At 36.9% G+C, this 27,004-nt stretch overlaps 2 protein-coding genes across 5 annotated transcripts in view; both read right to left on the bottom strand.

Annotated features, from left to right (window-relative positions):
* fign (fidgetin) overlaps positions 1-11,318 on the bottom strand; it is a 226,150-nt gene extending 214,832 nt beyond the window's left edge. The window contains exon 1 of the mRNA XM_067444579.1: positions 11,264-11,318. The gene's annotated coding sequence lies outside the window, so the exon portion shown is untranslated. The remainder of the gene's footprint in view (positions 1-11,263) is intronic.
* Positions 11,319-15,666: 4,348 nt separating this feature from the next.
* Positions 15,667-27,004, bottom strand: part of grb14 (growth factor receptor-bound protein 14) — a 113,905-nt gene continuing 102,567 nt past the window's right edge. For all 4 annotated transcript variants that reach the window (XM_067444573.1, XM_067444574.1, XM_067444576.1 and 1 more), the window contains 6 exons: positions 25,525-25,587; positions 22,497-22,613; positions 18,481-18,550; positions 18,314-18,401; positions 18,140-18,233; positions 15,667-16,460 (listed from right to left, as the gene is read on the bottom strand). In XM_067444573.1, the coding sequence (XP_067300674.1) occupies positions 16,314-16,460; positions 18,140-18,233; positions 18,314-18,401; positions 18,481-18,550; positions 22,497-22,613; positions 25,525-25,587 (579 nt within the window). In that variant the 3' untranslated portion in view covers positions 15,667-16,313. The remainder of the gene's footprint in view (positions 16,461-18,139; positions 18,234-18,313; positions 18,402-18,480; positions 18,551-22,496; positions 22,614-25,524; positions 25,588-27,004) is intronic.

Genomic DNA, 27,004 nt, shown 5'->3' with positions numbered 1-27,004 from the left:
TATTATTTTTTTAATTATAGCAACATTCTGTGAAAAAAAGGATTTGTCCATTTTGATTTCATGTCGACTTTAATTTCAATGCATCAAGGTTTAAGGGGCAATAAATCATTGCAAGTAAAAGTTCAAAAGTAAAAAGAAAATCAAAAATGGTGGTTTTGCAATTGCAATAAATAAAGACTAAAACAAGAAAAAAGGGATGACTGGAATGACTGAGAGATGGAATGACCTAAAAATCAAGTCTGATTGCAGTCATTATGCAAAAGAGTTATAAACTAGATATTAAGACATTCATTTAAAATGTTATGCTGATCATATTTGTTTACCAAAATGGTAAACTTTACATTTTATTTTGATGGTTTTATAATTAACTTTTAAACTGCATGTCAACTTGCAAATTGCAATCATTAAAGTATTAGTGTTAGTATTAGTATAAGACTGTCAATAAACTTTTAGTTTAGGGTTAGAGTCAGAATAAGTTGACATGTAGTTGCAAAGTTACTTATAGTCAGTAAAATATCTGTTGGGGAGCATCAGATTAAAATGTTAGCAGATATTAAGCAGTCTACGAATACTCCAATAAGAGTTAGTTGACATGTAGTTGAAAAGTTACTAAGGCCACAAATAGGGTTTAAGCCAGGTGTACACTGTGCGATTTTGCCCACGATTTGGTCGTCTGAGACAAATTTAGAAATTCCTATAAGATTCCTCTGATCCTAGGCTAAAATCTGACGTCTTTGGTCATTAGTTTGACACGTTCACCGGCAGCCGATTAATGAGCGCTGCGATCAAAATTTTACCTCAGACGAAATACTGGCAGTTTCAGATTTGCCGCACAGTTCTGCAGTGTGACTTCTACGACGATCGTCAAATATCTCGGTTTTTCAAGACAAACTATGACCAAAATGAGAGCTAGAGATTTCTCTGTAGCCACCATTTCAGTCCCACGTGTAATGCAGCTCACCGTCACATAGGCCTGTCGCGATAGTCGATAAATCAATTAATCGCACGATTAAAAAAATGAACTTGATAATTTTTCTGCCCGCGATAATTGCCATTTGCATGCTTTTTTGTTTTCCTCGTCTCTCTCGTTGACTGAGCGCGCCTCGTCCGTTTGGGGAGGTGTTTATACTCGACGCAGCAGATTCGTCTGGAACTCATGGCTCTTCGGTTGCAGAGCCACACGCAAAGTTACGAAATTTGATGTGCACAATGCCAAGCGAAATGGGGCCACGTGCACTCCGCACCGACGTCATTTTTGCCGCGCGCACCCTCACGCTCGAGCGGACGCGTCGTGTATAAACGAGGCTTAAAGCTACACTGAAGTTTGATAAACGCAAGTTAATTCTTCAGTTCAATCTTTGTGTGCTACAAAGGCACATAAGTTCCTGTAGAGATAGCAATACACATTCTCCTTTTTTGCCAAATAAATGAAAAGCATGTCATCAACAGTGTTGCCACAGTTACTTTGAAAAAGTAATCTGATTACTGATTACTGATTACTCCTTTAAAAAGTAACTTAGTTACTTTACAGATTACTTGATTTTAAAAGTAACTAAGTTAGATTACAAGTTACTTTATTAGTTACATTCAGGAGTTGCCGACAACACCCCTGCCGCCTCAAAATAGAAATGACAACCGTTTTTGGCAACACACTTTATTGCATTTATGCCAGAGCCTGACGGCCCCGACTTTTTTACGCCCCTTTTTTTTTTAAAATGAACAATGAGATGTGCTGGTGGAAACAACATGAGACCATGATAGCTTGCGCCACTGTCGAGAAATGGCTCGCGCAGGGTTAAAGAGTCCGTTTCTTCAGTGCAGCTGCTAGAGTTATGGCCTTTTTACAACCGGTTCCTTCATTCGTTTTCTCTGAGCAGGTATCTATCGGATTGCTAAATGACCAGGAGTAACGTTAGGCCTAAATGCCTTCCGAGAGTCTTTCGAGACGTAGGCCTATAATTCCGATCACTCAAACAAACCGATTCAGAAGGTGCATGAAAGCATTTCAAACTAAACCGGACAAATGTAAATATATCTGGTTGTTTAAACCACATGTGTAAATTTTACTCCTGGCAAATAATTAAGAAATAAATGTGTGAGAGCGTGTTATGGTGTAGTCAGATAGATATGACGGTGCTACTGCTACATCGCTGCAAATGAGTAAAGCAAGCCAACGCAAATGGCCGTTAATGAAACTTTAAAATAAGTCACACAAAACACAATCATCTTCAATATAAATTAATGAGACTAAATGACCTTACCAGTGCTTAGGTCGCTCTCTCTCATATTGCGATCTTTGAATTTGAAATGGGCTGCTGAATAAAATGCTAGAATCTTTTGCTTTGATGTAAACTCCGTTAAATGAGCATATACCGCGGGAATTGAAGATCGGATTTATATTAATTTAGCTGAAGTCTAAGGTAGGCTATAAGACAACCTGCATGTCCTTTTTTTTTTTTTTAGATTGTGTAGCCCGTTTCGTTGTTTTGAGCGCCGTTGCGAGCAATAGGCTAATCTATCAGCCTGCCTCAGCTCGTCAGAAATGCCTTTGTGGTGGTATAACAACTAGCCTACTTTGTTTTTAATGTCAAAGTGGTTATATTTCGTTTCATTTCTTTATTGAGTTCATTTAGAAAAATGTTTAGAGCAATTTTTGTTTGTTAAATTAAAGTTTTAATTTTTTTATGTGACGACCCAGTGAGTTAACCGCATGTTTAATAGCCTAGTCTCTCAAACCAACTCTTGAATTGTCTTGCCTATATAAACTTTAATTTAACAAACAAAAAATTGCTCTCAACATTGTTCTAAATTAGGATAAAAAAGAAACGAAACGAAAAATAACTACTTTGACATTAAAAACAAAACTGAACTATTTTAATGGCTGCAACAATGTAAAAAGTAAAATAAATAAATAAAAAACACGGCTCCAGCCGGACTCGGGCTGAGAATTTTGATAAGCTGTCGGTTTTTACAAAGGAAAATGACTAAAATAGTAACTCACAGTGACTTGGATAAGTAACTTTAATCTGATTACTGGTTTGGAAATAGTAACGCGTTAGATTACTCGTTACTGGAAAAAAGTAGTCAGATTAGAGTAACGCGTTACTATGTAACGCGTTACTGGCATCACTGGTCATCAATGTCTTCTCTCTTGCTGTATCAAAATATCCCTTTCCTCAGAGATGGTCAAGTTCAGTTTGTGCATGATTAGGCTATGATATAACAATTATTTTTTTAATACTGTATCTTAAATTGTGGATAATTAATATATCATATGCTGAAGTACATTTCTGTATTAAAAGAAAAAAACAAGAAACGTACAGAACGGAAAACCGTGAGCCTAAAACCATGATACGAGCCGAACCGTGGGTTTAGTGAACCGCGCCGCCCCTAATATGCTCCTAAAACACAATCATCTGTTGTAGTTTTCATCCATTTATTTATTGTTTTTGGTACTTATTTAAATGCATTTTTTTTAAACAGACTGATAGTCCATGCTTTTGTTTTTGGTTGTTTTGTTCATTTATTGTGGTTATTTAAAATGTTTTCCATTTTTAGTGTGAAATAGTCTTTAGAAATTAAAGTTTATTGATCTTTGAAAATGTGTACCTACATTTTTATGCCATTATCATTATTTTAGATGAAAATGGTCTCAGATAGACAATATTATCGTTTATCCCAATAATTTCTTGGCCAATTTATCGTCCAGCAAAATGTATTTTATCGTGACAGGCCTACCATCACCGAACACGTCATTCATTGATGATATAAAACTGCAGACGAGTTTTCTTGCGGGATCCGTTTTTACTGCGGCTTGACTATCGTACAGTCTGACATTAATGACAACTGAGATCTTACAGTGTGACATGGCTTACAGCGACGACCATGTTCGTACAGTCTGACAAGCAACATTTGCAAAGAATTTTGAAAAATTGAAGTGAGTAGGACCCTTAAGATTAATCCAGGATTAGGCCTTACTTCAATTAGCTTTTAAACACACGCCTTAGACAAAACATCTTGTGCATCTTGAGACATCTTGAAACAATGGCTTTTAGATGCTTTCAGTAAAAACAGCTCTGGTACTAGCTTCAGCCTTGTCTGTGAAACCATGGTTTAATAGTTAGTGGAATGTCTAAGTGGACCACCGAAATATAGCTGACTTAAAATATGATATCAAATAAGAAAAATAAAGAAGCGATGCATGTTCACGAAAGATCTCCGACTTTTGGACTCCACTGTACAAATCATTTGTTAATAGTTTACAGTCCACAGGCTTCCGCTCCATACTTCTCCTCATAAGACATCTCTTTTCAAAGAACTAAATGCCACAAGCTTTTCTTCCGTCCTTTTTTATTGGAATTACATTGGCAAATGCACAGGAAGAGCTTCGAGTCAATTCCCCTCAGGCATTCGTAAAAATAGAGCTTTTTTTCCCTTTGCCTTTTGAGACTTAATGACTCTTTTGCAACTCCATGGAGAATAGCTCTCCGTAATTGATTATTAAAACTTGAAATTGCAAAGCACATCCATTATTTGATGAGTGAATGTGTTATCCTCGTAATTAACAAAGCAGGGTACTTGCCGTCCTTCCACAACGAGACCTCTGGAATGGAAAAAAAAAAAGGAGAAAAAAAGGACAGAAATCCTGGGGTTAAGCAGACGAGAGAGTCCGCTCTGAAACACTGCAATTAGCTTCGACTACAATCTATCAGAACGAGGGAGAAAGAAAGGAAAAAAAAAACATGGCCATAAACCTGTGTCTGTTTATTCCCTCGGTCTGAGAGAGAGAGAGAGAGAGAGAGAGAGAGAGAGAGAGAGAGAGAGAGAGAGAGAGAGAGAGAGAGAGAGAGAGAGAGAGAGAGAGAGAGAGAGAGAGAGAGAGAGGCCATTAAAGGGAAGAAAGTTTGAAGAGCAAGTATGTTCTGTGCAAATTACATTTGCTTTAACTGTCTGTGTAACAAAGTATTATATTAATGGGCTGTGGTCTGTAAATAACTCCCGTCTTTCAAGGAATAGTTCACCTCGAAAGGAAAATTCTGTCATTACTTACTCCTCCTTATGTCATTTTAAAGTATTTTTACACAGATATTATACAAACAACAACAATTCGGTGACCGCAGTGTTAAGCTCCATAAAAAGTACCGTGAAAGTAGTTCATCTGACTCGCGCTTCGAATAAAGTCTTCTTTGTGTGATGAACTGAACAGAACAGGCAAAGTCTTTATTTAAATATTAATCTTCACCTTTACTAAAATCTTTTTCACGTTCATAAACAAATCAACGCTTAAGGTTTGACGTTTATAATATAGATTTGGACTTATGTGGCCTTGTGTTTTAACAAAATGACAGTATGGCGGTTTGGAACAACATGAGGGAGAGAAACAATGACCTTTTTTAGTTTTGAATTATTAGAGAGATTCTCAGTTTCCATTAATCACTTCCGTCTGTCAAAACAGGCGTTAATTAAATTCCAATGACTGAATTATTTCAAAAATCACAGTCTTGTTGTGTGTTTAACAAATGACAAAAGCATCTGGTGTAATTAAAGATTAGAGCAGCGTAATTATCAGGTCACTGTCAGACGTTACGCACATCTTAAGTGTGAAGCATGAAGCACTTATTAAGTTATTGGCAAAATAATTTACTCAATTTACAGCACACATGTAAACAAAAAAGTGTACATTCATTGACAACGTGGTCTGGATGCATCCTGATGTTCTGTAAGTCAGACTGGTGTCATTATGTCAAAACATCAGTGCACCACGTCTCCATTTTTTTCTGGCAACATATCTGCAATTTTGAGACTAAATATCTGCCGATTAATCGGCCTGGCTGATATTTCATCAATCAGTAATTTATATTTAAAGTCCCCCTTAGTCAATAATTGTATCCCTTAAAACTCATCTTTGCGTGTCGAACCGCCAAACTGCTGAAACCACGTGACTTTGGTGATCCGAATCATGAAGCGATATGCTGATCCATAACGGTTCGAAGCTTTACGACGCGGTGTTTTGAAAAAAGTCGTTTAGGGGTTTTTTTGTGCACAAAAACTATTCTCGTTTCTTTTTTAAAATGATTGTAGAGCCGCTGTAGTGAGATGGGCGTTGTAAAGACATCTTTAGTGCCTTTATGGGTCTTGAGAGAGGAAATGACATTGGTGTCAATGAAGGCCTTTCTGAGCCATTATATTTCAACAAAGATATTTTCATTTGTGTTCTGAAGATGAACGGAGGTCTGACGGGTCATAAATGGCATGGGTGTGAGCAATTAATGACCAAATTTACATTTTTAGGTGAACTAAACCTTTAATGTCTTATTCTGCCATGCATGACCATCTCTTAATCCTTCCCAATACCTAAACTAAACAACTACCTACCTCACAAACTGTTAATGATAATTAAATTAGGAGTTTATTAAGGCAAAGGTTTAAAAAGTCATAGTTTAAAGTGAGAATTGGACCCTAATCTGAAGTGTGACTGAAATTTTATATAAATATCTAGAATAGATTAAGATTAAATTGAGTAATTTTTTTAATTAAATTCAGAAAATCAATGTTTGAACTTTCTGTATAGTATATGCTTTTTCATTCCATACAGTCCATCTTCCTATATAATAATAAATAATAGGTAAAGATGACATGCACACCAGCGTTCCTGAGTTCAGGAGCTTTGATGACTGGATTCAAAGCCTATGAGATGCTATACAAAGTCCTCAGATCTGCTCTTATCAACAGACTGAACCCTACGGTAGTGTCTCCTTCTGTTGTTAAGTGTGTGTGTGTGTGTGTGTGTGTGTGTGTGTGTGTGTGTGTGTGTGTGTGTGTGTGTGTGTGTGTGTGTGTGTGTGTGTGTGTGTGTGTGTGTGTGTGTGTGTGTGTGTGTGTGTGTGTTTTAAGGGAGCATGACAGGATTGTTTACAGTAGAGTAAAGTCACTTGCTCTTGTAATCTTTGCTTACTTTGCTGGCGGTTCACTACCTTTGGGGCTTCGCTGACATTAGCACTGGCATTAATGGGAACTGGAGCTGTTCGTGCCTCGGGGGCCAGCTTGACCCTTTTTGAGGGAACACTTCCTGTGTTCCTTCAGCCTTCAGTACCCTCACCTTCTGCCCTTGCATGCTCCATCTCACCCCATGATCAGGTGCATTCAGCAGACAACTGACTGGGCAGTATGGCTGATGTTTCCTGTACGTTTACAATGATCTACTGCCAATATAAAATTATATGTAGAGTAGTGTTGTCAAAAGTACCGGCCGCGATACCAAATCGGTAGTGAAATTTTAAAAATGTGACGCTTTGAGTACTGTTAGGGTTATCTCTGGGGTCACCTCTGGGATAGGGTCACCTTTGACTGGCCATTGTGCTCACACGCTCATCAAACATGTCTGTGATTGGCTACAACAATCAGCGCTTCACAAACATGTTGTAAATATACATCGATGATGCTTTTCACAGAACGATTTCACAGATACACACATTTTTGAATGCAGGCGTCTATCAGCCTACCGGTCCGCTGGTAACACTAATGCAGATCTGAATGATTCAACTCTAAAATATCTCGATCTTGATTTAAACACCCAGCGATCTTATTCTGAAGCGGCAACGATTCTCCTGTGTCTATTAAACCTTTGATAAACCACTAAGGAACATTCAGAGCTGTGTTCGCACTGCCACTGACACACAGAAAGCAGTTGTCATTGGGGCTGGTTATTGACTCAAATTTCACAATTCAATTCGATGTTGATTCACAAGCTTGCAATTCAACTCGATTTCGATTTCAATATTGATTATGTTGGATATATCAGGTACAATACATGGCAAGTTTTCTCAAGGAAAAGAAATCTCTAAAATTGATGCTGTAACCTATGGGATATTGAATGTACAAATTAACTGATTAGTTTACAATACAAACACATAAGTTGCACTGAATATGTTTACAATTACATTATCATATTTCTAAATAAATGGGGGATGTCATAAAAACTTGCCAGATTTATTCAAACATGCATTAAGTATTGAAAAAAATTAAAAATGTATAATGAATATGCAATATGGTGCCTATATTTAGCTAAATACTCCTCTCTAGATTTAGTTTTTAAGCTAGTTTTTCTAGCTGAATTTATGGACACTGGCTTTGGTTTTTCTAAGGTGAATGTTACATTACGTGACATTGTTTGCAAGCTATTTTACTGAAGCCTTTCCGCAGTTGAAACACTGATTGAGCGATTACATGAGACATGATATGGATTTCAGTAAGTTGTACTCTCTTTTGACACACTTTCCGATGCTCATTCATGTTTATTTCGCACTGTTATTAAAGCAGATGAGTTCACGTGAGCTCCCTGCTGCCGCTCTCCAGAGTGTCAAAACTGTATTTGTTTTTTAATTCCGCAATAAAATGGGCGTAATATGAGATCTGAGACTGTTTCATATCAATAGTAACAAATCACGAAGATTATTGCAATTTATTGGATGGGTGGCACACTACAATACTCCGTTCATCCATCTGAAAACAGGACGACTAATCGATTCTTGGGATTTAAGAATTGATTTCGGTTCATAAAAATGAGAATCAATTAAAATCGAGAAATCAATATTTTTTACCCTGCCCTAGTTGTCATGTATAGGAATCAAACAGCTTATATGTTATATTCAAAACATCACTGTAAAAATAAATTAATTGGTTTGAGTAGAGCTAACTCAAATTAAACAAATTAGTATTTTTTTCTTTTGAGTTCACAAAACTTACACATTTTAAGTAATCTGAATTGTTTCATTGTTTTTGTTTTTTTAATTTAGACAAACTTAAATTGAACTGAAACTGGGCAGGGATTTCCATTTCCCAGCATGCTTTGCCATGAACAAGGAGAGTAAATGAAAGCTTTAGCATTAGTTCTGCCAGGAAGACTTAATTGTTACGTCACTTTAACTTCTATCTATCCAATCACATTCTAATACTCGGGTATAAAAGATCGGTACTTACTCATGTTTGAGTTCGCAGATGCTGACGCTCCAATTCACCGCCATCCTCCCCACCACCTCCAAGTCAAATCCTTCCCTACTCCACCCCACCACCACCAGGATGGTCCCTTCCATACCTCACGGGGGGGTCGGCTGCGCCTCTGCCTTCATCTTCAGGCAGGATATGCAGAGTCCATACCCTCTGATTGCGAGCTACGGACGGGGCCTATGCCAAAGTACTTTATTGCTTGCTGGGTTGTTAATAAATGGATTATTGTCACAGTATCTATTCTACCGAGTCTTTCTGGCAGAAATGCTAAAATGAAGTGTTATTCAATGTTTTTTTGTGCAAGATTAATGTTAAGTGGGAGATTTAGTAGTGTTTATGCTTATGTTATCCTAGTTTAGAAGATGTGTGTATATATATTTAGGTAAATGTCATATTTATATAATATAAATGACGTTTAAATGACATACAGTATGCAAACATTTCTTAAATATATACATTTATGTGTGTATTCAAATATAGATAATTATACACTACACACACATATATTATGTAAACACAAACATTTATTTTGGATGTGGATAATCACGATTTATTGTTTGACTGCACTTATTTTTATTCATTGATTTTAAAGACCTCAACAACTGTTGCATGTCATTCCACATTGACATCAAAGTTGAAAATGTTTAATGTATTAAAATATTGAAAAACGCTTTATTATCAGTCTTTATATATTATGCATTATAAATGTATTTTAATGCATTAATTATGGCTTAGTTGTAATGCACCTTATAATGCATTTTAAAATGTCAATTTAGTGTTTATTATTACCTACAATACATTTCAATTTTCAAAGATGTGCAGCATTTTGTCCGAGTAATAAAACAACACTTTGTCATTTATAATTTTAATTTTAAATCTCAAAATTGTTTTGAGCTATATTGCAGAGCCGTTGTCAGTCAGAGGAGGGCCCCAGACACAGGTGCCTTATAGCCAAGCAGATCACAGCTATCCACAGGCACTTTGGACTGCATTTAGCAGGATGAATTCATTAAGGAGTGGTTTCTCTCAAGTGCTCGGTCTCTGACAGCTGCTCTCTCTCCGTAGAACCCTGCAGCCAAACACAGATCAATGGGAGAAATACATCCACAGGAGCGTTTAACAGCAGACCTTGGAAGACAGGGAGTGTGTTTAAGACATCAGTGCATCTATATCCTCCAGATCTGAGAACTGAAAGCGTTCTGCCGAGAGAGAGAGCAGCGCTCGGGGTGGGAGGAGAAGAGAGACGCTGCGGTTAAACTCACAACAGGCGGTTCAAATATCACATGCACAAACTGCGTTATGTCATATGAATGGTGCGCTGGGTTTCTGATCACTACAGAGCAGCAGATTCTCGCATTGTGCCCAACGGGTCACTCAGCAGATGGCAGTGAGAGACATGCTAATTGTGCAGTGCGCACTACAGCTGCTGCCAAAGGCAAGGTCTCTGACAACCTATCTCTCTATCTTAATATTTCAGATAACTCTATCAGAATGAGTGTGATATTTGCACAGAATATTGCAAAAGTATCAATATGCACACAAAAAGGCAGAAGCTATTTACACCAAGTGAAGGTAGATTAGTGGTGGATAATGTTTGGACCCAGTGCAAAATGCAACCAATAGCATCTTATTTACTCTAAAAGCAAACAGTGATTTTTTTTTCCACAAAGTATAAAATGCTGAACTACCATTTGTACTACAGGTCAATTGTCTGACTAGTAGGCTAGTGGATGGTTAAAAAAAAGCTTTTGCCAACAAGGTTTAAATCCAACCTTATTTCTCTGGATTTAAAAATTCTTGGAAACATTTGGGATAAAGTAGGCCTACACAAGTCAACAAAATATATTTGTTCTAATGGTTTTTGGTTATTTGAATCCAAAAATCTTACATATTGTGTCTTAAATGCCATGTCAGCATGTCTTCATGGCAAAAACTGAATTACAAAAATACAAAAGTTGCATAAATACAATACAAATAATATCAAACAAAGCAAACAGCATTTCTGAATAACTTACAGCAGTCATAAATTGATATGCAGATATGCGGTATAACTACAACATAGGCCTAATCTAACGAAGTCTATGTGTTTATCGCATACTATTTATTATTATATTTTACTTATTTACTTTTATATCGTATTATACATTAATATATATTTCTTTCTCTCGAGTTCTTTTATCATGAATTCAAACGATTTTAGTAGGCCTACTGTTTTTGTTGCCCTCAACTAAGGTGCTTTTTAAAAGGAAAAACTCACCTTCTAGAAGCAGAACAGCATCTTCGAGAATGAATCCATCTAAATTACAAATGATTAGTCAGATTCTGATTATTTGCTAAAAGCTAAACAGAAGATACCGTAAACACCAGACTCACCTGTAAGAGCGGAGAACCGATTTAACAATCATTTACTGCCATCTTGTGGCGAGCGGTGTGTAATGCAGGCCTCACACTGTCCTTTGCACTGACTGACGGTGCAAAATTTGAAAGATATGTAATTTCTTTTAGTGTTTTATTTGTTTTCTAAATCGTTAACTAAGGTGTACTTTCAGCCTTCAGGGATTGCGGTAGCGACTGCGTCATATAGCGTCACCCCGGAACGTCGACATTGTCCAATTAGAATCAAGTATTCCTCAGCTTACGTTTGAATGTTGGCTCTTTCATGTTAAACAAATATTAAAAACATTTGATTGTTATAGACTTTGAAAATTGTTGTGATGTAGCCTAGCTATTTGCTACCTTAACTATAGGCTAGTTATGCCACAATGAGAAAGATTTTCCAGTTTTTATTGACATTTATGCTGTTAATGTCTCAATGTATTTTCAAATTTAAGCATAGCACCAATAAAAATTTAAAACGAGAAGGGAATCATTAGCTATTAAGCTGAACAAAACGTAGGCCTGAACTATTTTTCATTTTGCTGATTTTAAGAACCAAGCAAACGTGGCATTCTTAAAAAAGTGAAGGCTCTTCCCAAAGTTCAACAAATGTGTTGCTTAGCTTTCACCCTTCTGTTCAGTTCAGTTCATCCCAAACCAAACCCTTAAGTTTGGACTCTGAGCTGACCATCCATCATTTGAAGTCCAGAAGTTGTGGCATAGCCTGGAGGTTTGTTTTGGGTCCGTTTCTTGCTGTAGGATCAAACCCTGACCCACTAGGTGTGTACCAGAGGATACAACATCGTGCTGTAAGGATTCTGTGGTGTTTTTGCTTCAGGGAGACTCACTTCATGCAAGTCACTGACTCTGGATCCTGCAAAGGATCCCCGGAGCATCGCACCTCCTTCTGTATACCTGACCACTGATGTCACACAACAAGAACCCATCCTTTAATCTACTCTACGATATACAAAAAGCCTGTGTGATGAAGTTTGATCAGTCCATCCAATCATCAGTAGCCCAGTGATCCTTCATGGCCCATTTTCATATTCAGAAATTACTGGTATAAAACGTTTGACCTATTCATAGAAACATTATTATATGTGTGTATAAGTTGCTTGGGGGCTTTTTTTGCATCCCACAGATGATATTTGACATCCCATGGTTGTGTAGAAAATTATGTAAAAAATATCAATAGTCCTACGCAAAATAAGACAAAGATCATTTTGGATGGAACAAGGTTTTTCAAGTTTATTTGCTGTCAGTGTCATTAAACATCAGGAAATAAAAGTACAAAAATGTGTCATATTTAAACAACATCGATTAGTGTCAAACTGAAAATAATAAGGAACAAACATTGAATAGTGAATCTACTCTAAATGAACAGACAGTTACTGAGGAGAAAACATTTGATCTGACTGGCATATGCTGGAAATATGACTGGTTATTATGACTATGATTTTAATGCTTTTTTTATACTGTGATTTGATCAGAAGCACAACATGTCCAGGACTAATTAATTTCTATAAAATACCAGATACTGCCCTGTCAGGCATGCCCCTCTGGTTTATTTTAGGATGATTACAATAAGCATACAATACTATTTGAATATCAAATTATTTTCTGCATTATAGTAATACAAATTCCTGGTGAAATGAATTGTCATAATAATGGAATGCAGAAAATAATTTATTTTTCACACAATCATCCTAAAATATACCAATTCTTTATGTAATATATATATATTCCCCCCTTGTTTTTTATTTCACATGAAATATGACCCAGTCCTTGAGGTTTTGTAAGATTTCACTGTACAGTTTCCATGAAGTAAGGGTGTAAAAAACAATCCACATACACTCCAGCATTCACACAGCTGTAGAAAACAAAAGTCTGATCAGAAGTAGATGGATATGACAGCAATAACAGATCTAAATATAAAAAAATAATAACAATATCAATAAAACAAAACTAACAGTCAGAGAAATCTTATCATATACTGGATAAGCCTCAACATCAGAAATCAAAAGTTACCAGTGTTCCAACTACAGTGCAATTATGACCTTGGCCATCAGATTTTTCTTTTTTTTCTTTTAATACACAGCTGTAAAACAATGTATAATATTGTGTTCATTTCACAAGTCATTCTACAAGAAACATACACAAAAAAAAGGAAAAAAAAAATCAGAGGACGCAGAAAACACACCAATTGTTCATTTCTACAACAGAAATCGCAGCCCATGACAGTTATCTGGACATCCATGAATGTGCAGCTTATTTGTTTGACTGACCTAATCATGTATTCTAGAAATGCTTTAGTCTACAATTATTATATCGCTTATTTAAAACAGATCATTGGTAATTCGTTTTTACATGAGCTCTGCCAGATCTGTGTGTGTCAGGTTTGTTTTCATAAAAAGTTGTGCATCACTTTTGATTATTTTACTATTAGAAATGTACCAATTCAGGCGCGTAACAGAGTTTACCCGAATTCTGCCATGTGTCTCTAAAAATCAATTTCAAATGTACAATAATTGCATGATCTGCCGTGACATGATTCCTCTCACCCGCTCGTTGTCCACGCGTGCGGCTCTCCAGAGTAAAGCGTGTCTGCCGTCATCGGGAGGAAGTGATACAGGCTGGTACCGCGGAGGATAATGTCAAGTGTTCGTATGTTCGCTCATGACGGGTCGTCATCTGCGGCAGATGCAGGACATTTCTCCTAACAAACACCACGTATCACGTCGATTATAAAATACCTGAATTTTTCTGACGCATGATTAAAAGAATAAAAAGGAACCCCTGGAAAACAGCAACAGTTTGAGCTTATTCAGTGTTCAGATTATGGCTATACCACGTCTTTTATAGCCGAGTGCACACGGTACGGCTTTTTCTGTCCTGCAGCAAACATCAACATAAGTCACCTGGTCGTTCTTAGCCTAAACCGGGGTCATCATGACTGACAGCATTGAATGGGTGTTTTACATCATACCAATGGATGCTAACCAATAGCTTTATTATTATACTTTGACCCAAAGTTTTAGAGATTTTCTGAAATCTAAAAAAATGAAAGCAAAGGCTATTTTCCATTCTGGCATTTTCTCTTTTTAATCATTTTTTTGGTTTAATTAATTATTTTAATTAGTTTTTTTATTTTATTAGGGCTGTCAAATGATTAATCGCATCCAAAATAAAAGTTTGAGTTGTGTGTAATTATTATGTAAATTTGAATACACACACATACATGTAAATATTTAAGAAATATTATTATAACAAAAAAAAAAAAAAAATATATATATATATATATATAATGTATAAATGTATACATAAGTGTGCATTTATAAATACATAATAATAATACACAGCACACATATATAAAGTGAAAAATGTATTTTTTTATCGCAATTAATCGTTAAACAGCACTAGTTTTAATCTATTTTAATTTGATGATATATTATTTTAATGTAACATTTAAAGTAATTACAAATTTTTACAGTTACAATACACTTTACAATAAGGTTTATTAGTCAACTACATTAGTTAACGTGAACTAATAATGAACTGCACTTATAAAGCATTTATTATGTGTTAATGTTAATTTCAACATTTAATAATAATAATAATAATAATAATTAGTTACATATATAAAGCACTTTTCTGGGTACTCTAAGTGCTTTACATATAGAAGCGGGAATCTCCTCAACCACCACCAGTGTGCAGCATCCACCTGGATGATGCGACGGCAGCCATATTGCGCCAGAACGCTCACCACACACCAGCTGATTGGTGGAGAGGAGGCGAGTGATGAAGCCAATCAGGAGAGGGGGATTATTAGGAGGCCATAATGGACAGATTTGGGCAAATTTGGACAGGATGCCGGGGTTACACCCCTACTCTTTATCGAAAAACATCCTGGGATTTTTAATGACCACAGAGAGTCAGGACCTCGGTTTAACGTCTCATCCGAAGGACGGTGCTCTTTGTCAGTATAGTGACCCCATCACTCTACTGGGGTGTTAGGACCCACACAGACCACAGGATGAGCGCCCCCTGCTGGCCTCACTAACACCTCTACCAGCAGCTACCTGGTTTTCCCAGTTGGTCTCCCATCCAGGTACTGACCAGACTCAGCCCTGCTTAGCTTCTGGTTTTTAGTAAATAATGCATTTGCTAATGCATTATTAAAATTAGTTAATGCACTGTGAACTTACATGAACAAACTATGAACAGCTGGAGTTTTATAAACTAACATTAACAAAGATAAACTAATGCTGAACAGAGGTGTTGTTCATGTTAACTAATACATTAACTAATGTTACCCAATACAACCTTATTATAAAGAGTTACCATATTATTTAATGGACATGCGCTAACATCAACTAACAATGAATCTTTGTATTTTAATAACTAACAAACATTCATAACTATTGTAACAAATGCATTGCTCGTTGTTAGTTAATGTAACTTAATTCTTTAACTAATCAGACCTTATTGTAAAGTGTTACCAATAATTGGTTGTTTTTTATTTAATAATAATGACCTTAAATGTTACATGAAAATATTTACCCTAAACAAAAATTGTACCCTATTCATGCTGAAAGAAAAGTTTTACCCGAGATTAAATGACGTATGTGCACCCGACTTTAGTTTGTTCACACCATACAGTTCCATAGAGTCCCAGACAGTCTGCTATTAAACATCAGATCTGATTGATAGCTTAATAAGGTGGTCTCATCCACACTGAGAGTGTTTGTATCAGGATATAGTACATTATACATTCTGATCTACATTGCCGCACCACAGGTGAATATTAGGGTCCTGAAAAGTCCTTTAGTAATACACACAGAGTTCAGACCCTAATGCTCATCAGAGGGTGGACAGTGAAACTCGGTTTGTGTTTCCTGTCGAAGGCACAAGCTGATGTCCTGAACATCTCAGAGGGTGATGCGGGCACAGTGATGTTTGAGCTTACAGGGAAGAACGCCTCTGTTCAGCTGGTAAAACTCAACTAGTTGCAGCAGGTCAGTGAAGCGCGTGTGTCCGTCGTCCAGACTGTAGAAGAGCTCGCTGTTTTCTTCAACCTGACAGTCACAAACACATTTACAGTGTTACATCCCAACACATATTGTGCATACATTTTTACAGCATTATGGACAGACAGACGGATAGAGTGATGGACGGACAGACAGACAGACAGACGGATAGATAGACAAGACAGACTGATGGATAGATAGACAGATAGATAGACAGACGGATAGACAGACAGACTGATGGATAGATAGACAGATAGACAGACAGACTGATGGATAGATAGACAGACAGACAGACGGATAGATAGACAGATAGACAGACTGATGGATAATTAGACAGATAGACAGACAGACTGACAGATAGGTAGACAGATAGACAGACTGATGGATAGATAGACAGATAGACAGACTGATGGATAGATAGACAGATAGACAGACAGATGGATAGATAGACAGATAGACAGACAGACAGACTGACTGATAGACAGACAGACTGACTGATGGATAGACAGACAGACTGACAGATAGATAGACAGACAGACTGATGGATAGATAGACATATAGACAGAAAGACTGACGGATAGATAGACAGATAGACAGACTGATGGATAGATAGACAGATAGACAGACAGACTGACGGATAGATAGACAGATAGACAGACTGATGGATAGATAGACAGATAGACAGACTGATGGATAGATAGACAGATAGACAGACTGATGGATAGATAGACAGATAGACAGACTGATAGACAGATAGACAGACTGATGGATAGATAGACAGATAGACAGACTGACTGACTGATAGACAGACAGACTGACTGATGGATAGACAGATAGACAGACTGACGGATAGACGGATGGACAGACAGACAGACAGATGGATAGACAGACAGATGGACAGACGAACAGACAGACTGACGGAGAGACAGATGGATGGATAGACAGATAGACAAACAAACGTATAGACAAACGGACGGACGGACGGACGGACGGACGGACGGACAGACAGACAGACAGACAGACAGACAGACAGACAGACAGATAGATAGATAGATAGATAGATAGATAGATAGATAGACAAGACAGACTGACAGATAGATAGACAGATAGACAGACGGATAGACAGACAGACTGACGGATAGATGGTTAGACAGACAGACTGACGGATAGATGGATAGATAGACGGATGGACAGACAGACGGATAGACAGACATATAGACAGACGGACAGACAGCCTGACGGAGAGACAGATGGATGGATAGACAGATAGACTGACAGATAGATGGATAGACAAGACAGACTGATGGATAGATAGACAGATAGACAGACGGATAGACAGACAGACAGACAGACTGATGGATAGACAGACAGACTGACTGATGGATAGATAGATAGTTAGACTCACGGATAGACGGATAGATAGATGGACGGACAGACAGACAGACATATGGATAGACAGACATATAGACAGATGGACAGACAGACTGATGGAGAGACAGATGGATGGATAGACAGATAGACAGACGTATAGACAGACTGACGGAGAGACAGATGGATGGATAGACAGATAGACAGAAGTATAGACAGACGGACGGACGGACGGACGGACGGACGGACGGACGGACGGACGGACGGACAGACAGACAGACAGACAGACAGACAGACAGACAGACAGACAGATAGATAGATAGATAGATAGATAGATAGATAGATTTGTGGTGACTTACCGGTACAATCTGAAAGTGTTTGATTTTCTGCGTATGGCACAGTGACAGAACAAATGTCCTCGGGTTACTTTGGCTGTCCCTCACCAGAAACACCCTGGGAAGAGACAGATATTTACATCATTATCATCTTGTGTGATAAAAACAGCATTATTAGACAGATTTAAGTGAACGTACCCATCGATGAGGCCCTGCTGAGTGATTAATTTTTGAGCCTCGTCCCGGGACAGTTTGCTGTGAAACCACGGCTGAGCCACGTGGATGGCTAGAGAAGGGAATGACATCATTATGTCAGAAAGACATACGATGTTTACTTTATATTTTGTTGTCGTGTGTGTGCTGACCTATGTTGGACATGGAGCTCTGAGAGGCGGACGGACTGCCATGAGAGCTCAGTCTGTGGCAGCTTTTCCTCTGGAGAAGAGCAAGACAACACAGATTAAACACTTAATAATATACTTATAACTTAACTGCAATACTATGTTTTTATACTGTAAACTGTAAGTCAAACAGTAGACATTATCCCACACCAAGTCAACAGTATGTTACATTCAACATGTTTACATGCACACCAATACGCTGATAAATACCAAAAATCTGTTTATTGAAATAACCTGATTTGTGCTGGCTTACATGCAAATCAATTACCTGGCAATGCGGGTAAACCATTATGTATTTAAAAAAACGGTCAACGTGGTGACGTCAAAACGTAAGCATCCATGTATTTCACTCAAGAGTACCTATGAATTACGTGAGCTGTGATGTTAAATAAAGCGTTAAAAACCCCGGAGTATTTCAAAATATCAACTTGCACAGACTCATTCTCCTCTCATACTTGAGGTTTCTACAACTGTACTTCTATCTGTCCATTGCTGCACCTTTTTTGGGTCAAGAAAATGTCTGTGCTCGCTGTGGCTGGATGCACTTAAATCTGCCGTATAAGGAGCTTTCTTTTCACATATAACACATGCACACTTCAATATGCGGACAGAACGCAGGTTAAGGTGTTTGGCACGCTGACCAAAACCTGGGTACTGGACAAAAATCGAATTCTGTCCATCGGTTTATTATTAAGCCATTTATCACTTCATATTTTTCCAAAATTGTTAACACTATCAAATTTGGTTCCATTTGTTAACATAAGTTAATTGCATTAGTAATGATGAAAAATATATGTAATAATTGTAGTCAATGTAAATTTTAACATTTATTAAAAAAATATATTAAAAAGTTGCATCCATTAGTATTATTTAATGCAGCTAACAATAAGCTCATTGTTAGTTAATGCATTAAACAAAAGGACCCTTTCAGAGACTGTGATGATGCTTTTCTACAGTTATTAACTGTATTAATATTTTTACATTTGAATGTATATTTATAACACTATATTTTGTGTTCTCTTACCTTGACATTCTGGCAATTCCAGAAAACTAGTGAACATTACCGCATGTGAAACGAGTGTTTCTAAAACAACGTCTGAGGGAGTGACATTTTGAGGCAAATTTGGCATTTTATATTATGATCACTGTAATCAATCTCTCAGTATTTTTTCTCTCTTTTGCAAAGTCATTGAAACATTATAGTGAGTTTTTCTTTTGCTATTGAAGCAAATGACAAAGCAAAAATTATATTTGCTGTAGTTTCTGTCCACCACTGTAGACTTCTGCTTTTGAGAATCGTGGAAAAGTAGTCAAGTTGGGGCCAGTGTTGCCACAGTTACTTTGAAAAAGTAATCTGATTACTGATTACTCCTTTAAAAAGTAACTTAGTTACTTTACAGATTACTTGATTTTAAAAGTAACTAAGTTAGATTACAAGTTACTTTATTAGTTACATTCAGCAGTTGCCGACAACACCCCTGCCGCCTCAAAATAGAAATGACAACCGTTTTTGGCAACACACTTTATTGCATTTATCCCCGAGCCTGACGGCCCCGACTTTTTTACGCCCCTTTTTTAAGGCTTCTCTTGGTTTTATATTTATTTTAATAATTAAAATGAACAATGAGATGTGCTGGTGGGAGACCATGATAGCTTGCGCCACTGTCAAGATATGGCTCGCGCAGGGTTAAAGAGTCCGTTTCTTCAGTGCAGCTGCTAGAGTTATGGCCTTTTTACAACTGGTTCCTTCATTCATTTTTCTCTGACCAGGAATTTATCTGATTACGAAATGACCAGGAGTAACGTTAGGCCTAAATGCCTTCCGAGAGTCTTTCGAGACGTAGGCCTATAATTCCGATCACTCAAACAAACCAATTCAGAAGGTGCATGAAAGCATTTCAGACGAAACCGGACAAATGTAAATGTATCTGGTTGTTTAAACCACATGTGTAAATTTTACTCCTGGCAAATAATTAAAAAATAAATGTGTGAGAGCGTGTTATGTTGTAGTCAGATAGATATGATGGTGCTACTGCAACATCGCTGCAAATGAGTAAAGCAAGCCAACGCAAATGGCCGTAAATGAAACTTTAAAATAAGTTACACAAAACACAATCATCTTCAATATAAATTAATGAGACTAAATGACCTTACCAGTGCTTAGGTCTCTCTCTCTCATATTGCGATCTTTGAATTTGAAATGGGCTGCTGAATAAAATGCTAGAATCTTTTGCTTTGATGTGAACTCCGTTAAATGAGCATATACCGCAGGAATTGAAGATCGAATTTATATTAATTTTGCTGAAGTGTAAGGTAGGCTATAAGGCAACCTGCATGTACTTTTTTTAATTTATTTTTTTAGATTGTGTAACCCGTTCGTTTTTTTGAGCGCCGTTGCGAGCAGTAGGCTAATCTATCAGCCTGCCTCAGCTCGCCAAAAATGCCTTTGTGGTGGTATAATAACTAGTCTACTTTGGTTTTAATGTCAAAGTGGTTATATTTCGTTTCGTTTCTTTATTAAGTTCATTTAGAAAAATGTTTAGAGCAATTTTTTGTTTGTTAAATTAAAGTTTTAATTTTTTTATGTGACGACCCAGTGAGTTAACCACATGTTTAATACCCTAGTCTCTCAAACCAACTCTTGAATTGTCTTGCCTATATAAACTTTAATTTAACAAACAAAAAATTGCTCTGAACATTTCTCTAAATTAGGTTAATAAAGAAACGAAACGAAAAATAACTACTTTGACATTAAAAACAAAACTGAACTATTTTAATGGCTGCAACAATGTAAAAAAAAAAAAACCCGCGTTACTGGCATCACTGGTTGGGGCACATTGCATTGTAAGATAAAGTATTCTGTGCAGTGTGCTCTGTTTAGCAAAGATTATATGTGTATCCCATGCATACAAAAATTGAGCAGTATAAATCATATACACTGCAAAAATAAGGTTAGTAACAAATACCAATCAGCTGTCAAATCTGAATTTAGAATCACTCCATGGAAATAAAGTGAACTGAGCACCTCTAACGCCCGTTTCACACATCCGTCTGCAGTGCGTATGCAGTGCGTATTTTTTTCTGTACCCATGTTAACGGATTACAGCTTTTATACTGAACGCGGATGCGGTCCGTCAGTCCGTTCCAGGAGCGTTGCGTCTGCAGCAGTGCGACGATCATTTTCGTACGAGTCTATTTTTTGCTGCGCTGCACTGCTGCATTATAGCGATAGAACATTGTTCGCATTAAAATAAACATGTACTGACTCGAAAATCTAGTAATTTAACCACAGATGCATATAATTTAAAATATACTCTTCTTTCAAAGTCAACACATGGCTTTTTTCTCAAGTAAAGCAAGGAAACGACACCTTAAAATGTGCCATAATGGAGAGCACTCGTCCTTTCTTAGAGGTGGAAAGCAAAGTTCTTTATGACCTGCAGGATTTTATTTAAAAGGGTTTAAAAATGAAAGAAAAGACGAGAGTCGGCTGTTTTTGAATAGCCTTTTGTAAGTTTCTAATGTAAAATGTTTGTGATTTTAGGCTATAACCTATGTTTAAATGTGTTGCCACTTGTGTGAGCTAAATCTAAAGTACTATGCTATATAAATATGAATTAATGAATTGAATAAAATGTTGTTTAAATGTAGTACGTTAACCTGACTTCTATGAAAGAGTAAACAAAGAGAATTGCAATTCTGACGAGCCATGTTCAGTAACAACCTTTGGATTTTAAATAAAAAATAATGAATAAATGCTGTGTTTGTGGTATGTAAGAGCAGATCAGTTGCGGACTGCAAACGCAGCTTATGTGAAAGCGCAACAGGGCGTGCGGATCCTGCACCGCATACGCAACACAACACGCACTGCAGACGGAGTATGTGTGAAACGGGTGTAACGCTGTTTTGGCTACCCGTGTTTGAAGCACAGAGGCTTGTGTCTCGTGTGTGTGTGTGTGTGTTGTGTGTAAGGACGTTACCCTCCATGACAGGCCCTCTTCCACAGCCACCGACAGCGCCTCGGACGGGTTCTCTATCACCCGACTCTTGTGTCCTGAGAAGTCCATGGCCACCAGCGAGTTCTCTGAGATGCTCCTCTGAAAATACACACAAACATACACTTGTGAATCTCAATTCTGTCAATTTGGCCCTCCCCGGGACATCATAACGAGTTCAAAGGGTTAGTTCACCTAAAAATGAAATGATGTAATTAATCCTTCACTCAACATCTTCGGAACACAGTTTAAGATATTTTATATTTAGTCCGAGAGCTTTTCTGTTCCTCCAATGAAAGTGTATGCACACTATACTGTCATCATCAAAGTAGTCCATATGTGACATCAGTTGGTTAATTAGAGTCTCTTGATGGACTACTTTGATGATGTTTTTATTACCTTTCTGGACATGGACAGTATAGTGTGCATACACTTTCAATGGAGGGACAGAAAGCTCTCAGCCTAAATATAAAATATCTTAAACTGTGTTCTGAAGATGAATGTAGGTCTTCAAGTGTGGAACGACATTAGGGTCATTTTTGACATTAATTTCATTTTTGGGTGAACTAACCCGCAAATATTGGTTTATAGTTATCAATAAAAGTATATTTCTTGTTTAATTTAAAATTGATTCTCTAAAAGCACAAAACATTAATCTGGTTATAGATCAGTCTTCAAACTGTTCTCCAGACAAGTCACATTTATTTATATAGCACTTTATACCATTTAGACTTACAAAGCAGATTCATAGGACAATAACAGTGAAACCGAACCTGACATTTCTTATTCTTTGTAGAATTTTGCAGTATTTATTATAAATTATTTATCAGTGCACATCATTATTTTTAAATGTATGTTCTTAGAAACACCTCTTCACTTCTCTGATGACATGAGATCAACCATCCAATCAATTCCCCATGAACAAAATTAAGTCTTGCTCTAGAAGCAGTTTCACTCAGATATACAGTACAAAAAGGGGGAAAAAAGACTATTGCAACTTCCATTTCATGCCAACTTTAAGGTGGTAAAATTAATCAATTATAAAACAAATTCAATTTCAGCTGTAAAGCATCTCTACAGAAGATAATGTCATTAGGTCATCTACGAATTCTTCGAATCTACAAATTCAGAGCCAGATTTGATTTGCTCTGTCTGTCTCTCTCTCTCTCTCTCTCTCTCTCTCTCTCTCTCTCTCTGACGGAGCAGGAGGATCTTAGTTGGAGAGGAATTTTGTTATTCTTGTACATGAACACTGGTTACTTTGTTCAGATGCCTCTTAAGGATTTTGAGTTGTGAGGGGCTTATGGCTGTGCTGGTTTTCAAGAGCACGCTTACTTATCTAACAAAAGAAGCATTTCCTTTTCACAGTGATCCCTATAGTGAGAGAAGCAGTGATTATGACATCCGAAAGGTCCTTAATCTCAGCCATATGTTTATGTCTATACAAACGCACTAATACACAAGCTGTGAGGGTTTACAACAGACAACTTTCACCATCAACTGCGTCTTTGTGTTTGAGTAAGGAAGTGAGAGAAAGTAAATACAGACACAGAGCGCTGATTCTCACGAGACCTCATCCTATCATACTTTTCCCCCAAATCAAAAGCAATAAGAAATCTTTAGTTTTTTTTTTAATGTGAAGCATTTTTTTTTAAATGCTCTAACTGATTTGCACTGTGATATTATTTTCACGATAAACAAAGAAAAGTGTCTGTAACTGTAACTTCTGGAAAACTATTTCTCAGTAAAGCGTGTTTTGAGAAATGAGGTTTTGAGCAGTTGGATGATAGTTGATGTATTCATGAACAGTACTATTTTGCACTGTAAAAAAAATATATGATCAATAAGTTATGATGTTTTTACATTGCTTTAATTCATCAAAATAAGTTAATTAAGCAATTTATATATTTTTATTAGTTATACAAGATTCAACTTTTGAGTCACTATTTTGAGTCAGTTTAATGTAATTCATTTGAAAATATTTAAGTTAATTATACTTAAAAATGTAATGCACTTTTAATCAGCACTTTTTACAGTGTACTTTGCTTACTAACTAGTGGAATAATTATGTTAATTCACATTACAGTATTGCAAAAATGTCATTCTCATAACTGCAAAAAAACAAAAACAAATACAGTATTTATATATCATGGTGGTATTTTTGCACTGCCTTTATTGTTATTTTAAATGTAATAAATGACAGTACAGCAAAGGGAATCTAGTAGAAACATCTAAAATATTAAATAAAATTAAATATTAAAATATATAGTAAAAAAAAGAAGAAAAGAAAATAGACACATTGCAGTAGTTAGGGCAAAATGTCCTTAATTGAAATAATTTCACAATGCAAAAATTACTTTGGTTTCCTCAAGACCAAATTAAATTTTAAAAGTAACCTTATCACAAGATCACAACAAAACAAGACCAGAAATAATATATAATGAATGCACGTCATACAAAATATGAGCTGGAAATGTTTAATTTAATTTTTCATTAAAAGATTTATCCTATTGTGTGTCTGCATTGCTGTGTTGATCCATAATCATTCATGTGTGTTTGTATAACTGAGAAAAAGTTCAGAAAAGTCCAAAAAGTAGAATATTAAAAGACAGAGCAATATGCTACCTAGACAAATTTACCCACAAAAAAAGGTCAAACTTTTAACGTTGAACCTTTTTGAGTTTTAAGTCTTGTTAAAACATTAAAAGTGCGTTCTGGTGAAAAAAGAAACCTGTTAAGGATGTGCAGAGCAAAAAACAGCAGTGTTTGAGTGCTGGTTTTCACTGTATGACTGTAACGTGTGTTTAGCCTTTTTCTTGACCCAAGAAATATTTAAAAAAAACGTGCAGCAAAGGGCAGATAGAAGTAGAGTTGTAGAAACCTCAAGTATGAGAGGAGAATGAGTCTGTGCAAGTTGATATTTAGAAATCCTCTGGGGTTTTCATGGAGCCTCTCAATGCTTCAAACATTCTGCTGCGATAAACATACATGACAGTCTGTGTCTGGAGCTCACCATTGGAGAACTCTTCTGCTTCTGATAGGGCTGGATGAAGTTCTGGTAAAGCTGCATGCCATTCTGTAAATAACAAACAGACAGATTATAGCTCCGTTCATTAACATTCTGTCTGCTGCCTTCTGAGGGAGCGTCCTAACTGAAATATAACCTCATAAGTGTCGGATTGAGAATGTTCTACCAGTGTTAAGTTATCGGCAGAGCCGGACAGTAACGGAGTACATTTACTTGAGTACTGTACTTAGAGGGTTAGTTCATCCAAAAATGAAAATTATTTCATTAATTACTCACCCTCATGTCGTTGGACACCTGTAAGACCTTCGTTCATCTTCGGAACACAAATGAAGATATTTTTGTTGAAAGCTGAGAAAGGCTTCAGAAAGGCCTCCATTGGGATTCAATACATTCCCACTCACAAGGCCCATGAAGGCACTAGACACATCGATACAAAGTCAATCTCACTACAGTGGCTGTACAATAATTTTACAATGCGACAAAATTGTTATTGTGCGCACAAAAATCAAAATAACGACTTTATCCACAAAGTTATTGACGTGAACTCGATGCATGCGCGAGAATATGACGCAGATCCGCCGTTCAGATCTATGGTTCAGATACATGACCCGGAAGAGGAGGAGCGCTGCTATCACGTGAGTTCACGTCCGAGACCTACACAGAAGACAATAACTTAGCGGATAAAGTCATTATTTAGATTTTTTTTTTGCGCACAAAAACTATTTTCATCGCATTGTAAAGTATTGTACAGCCACTGTAGTGAGATGGACTTTGTATCGATGTTTTAGTGCCTTCATGGGTCTTGTGAGTGGGAATGTACTGAATGCCAATGGAGGCCTTTCTGAAGCCTTTCTCAGCTTTCAACAAAAATATCTTAAAGCTACACAGTGTGATATTTTCCCCCATCTAGCGGTGTAAAGGTATATGACCATCCAGTGAATATTAGTTTCTGTTCCTCTCAATTCCGCTTTCGTTTTAACTCCTATGGTTAGCCGATTTAGTCCAAGATTAACATGGCTTCCAGTTCGACCTCGTCCATGAGTGCCATCGAGTGTTAAAACGCGAAAGGCGAAGCTTGAATTTACGGGTATGTCCCTCTTTGGCTAATGTACTTTTAAGATGGAGGGGCAACATGGCGACTGGTATTCGAACCCCTCACCTGAATGTATTTTCAATGGCATATTATAAACTTACGAGAACACTTTATTACTTGAAAGAAGTAAATATACATTAATGCGCACGTATATTTTTGAAAGAACTAAGTGTTTTTAGCTAAGAATAAACTAAAAAAGTTACACAGTGTAGCTTTAATTTGTGTTCCGAAGATGAACGAAGGTCTTACAGGTGTCCAACGAGGGTGAGTAATTAATGAAATAAATTTCATTTTTGGGTGAACTAACCCTTTAAGTACAAATTTGAGGGATCTGTACTTTACTTGAGTATCATTTTTGGGGAGTACTCAAGA

The sequence above is a fragment of the Pseudorasbora parva genome, chromosome 5 (genome assembly GCF_024679245.1).
Source record: "Pseudorasbora parva isolate DD20220531a chromosome 5, ASM2467924v1, whole genome shotgun sequence".
Lineage (NCBI taxonomy): Eukaryota > Metazoa > Chordata > Actinopteri > Cypriniformes > Gobionidae > Pseudorasbora > Pseudorasbora parva.
The sequence above is the reverse complement of the archived record's forward strand: the minus strand, read 5'-3'. Positions and strand labels throughout refer to the sequence as shown.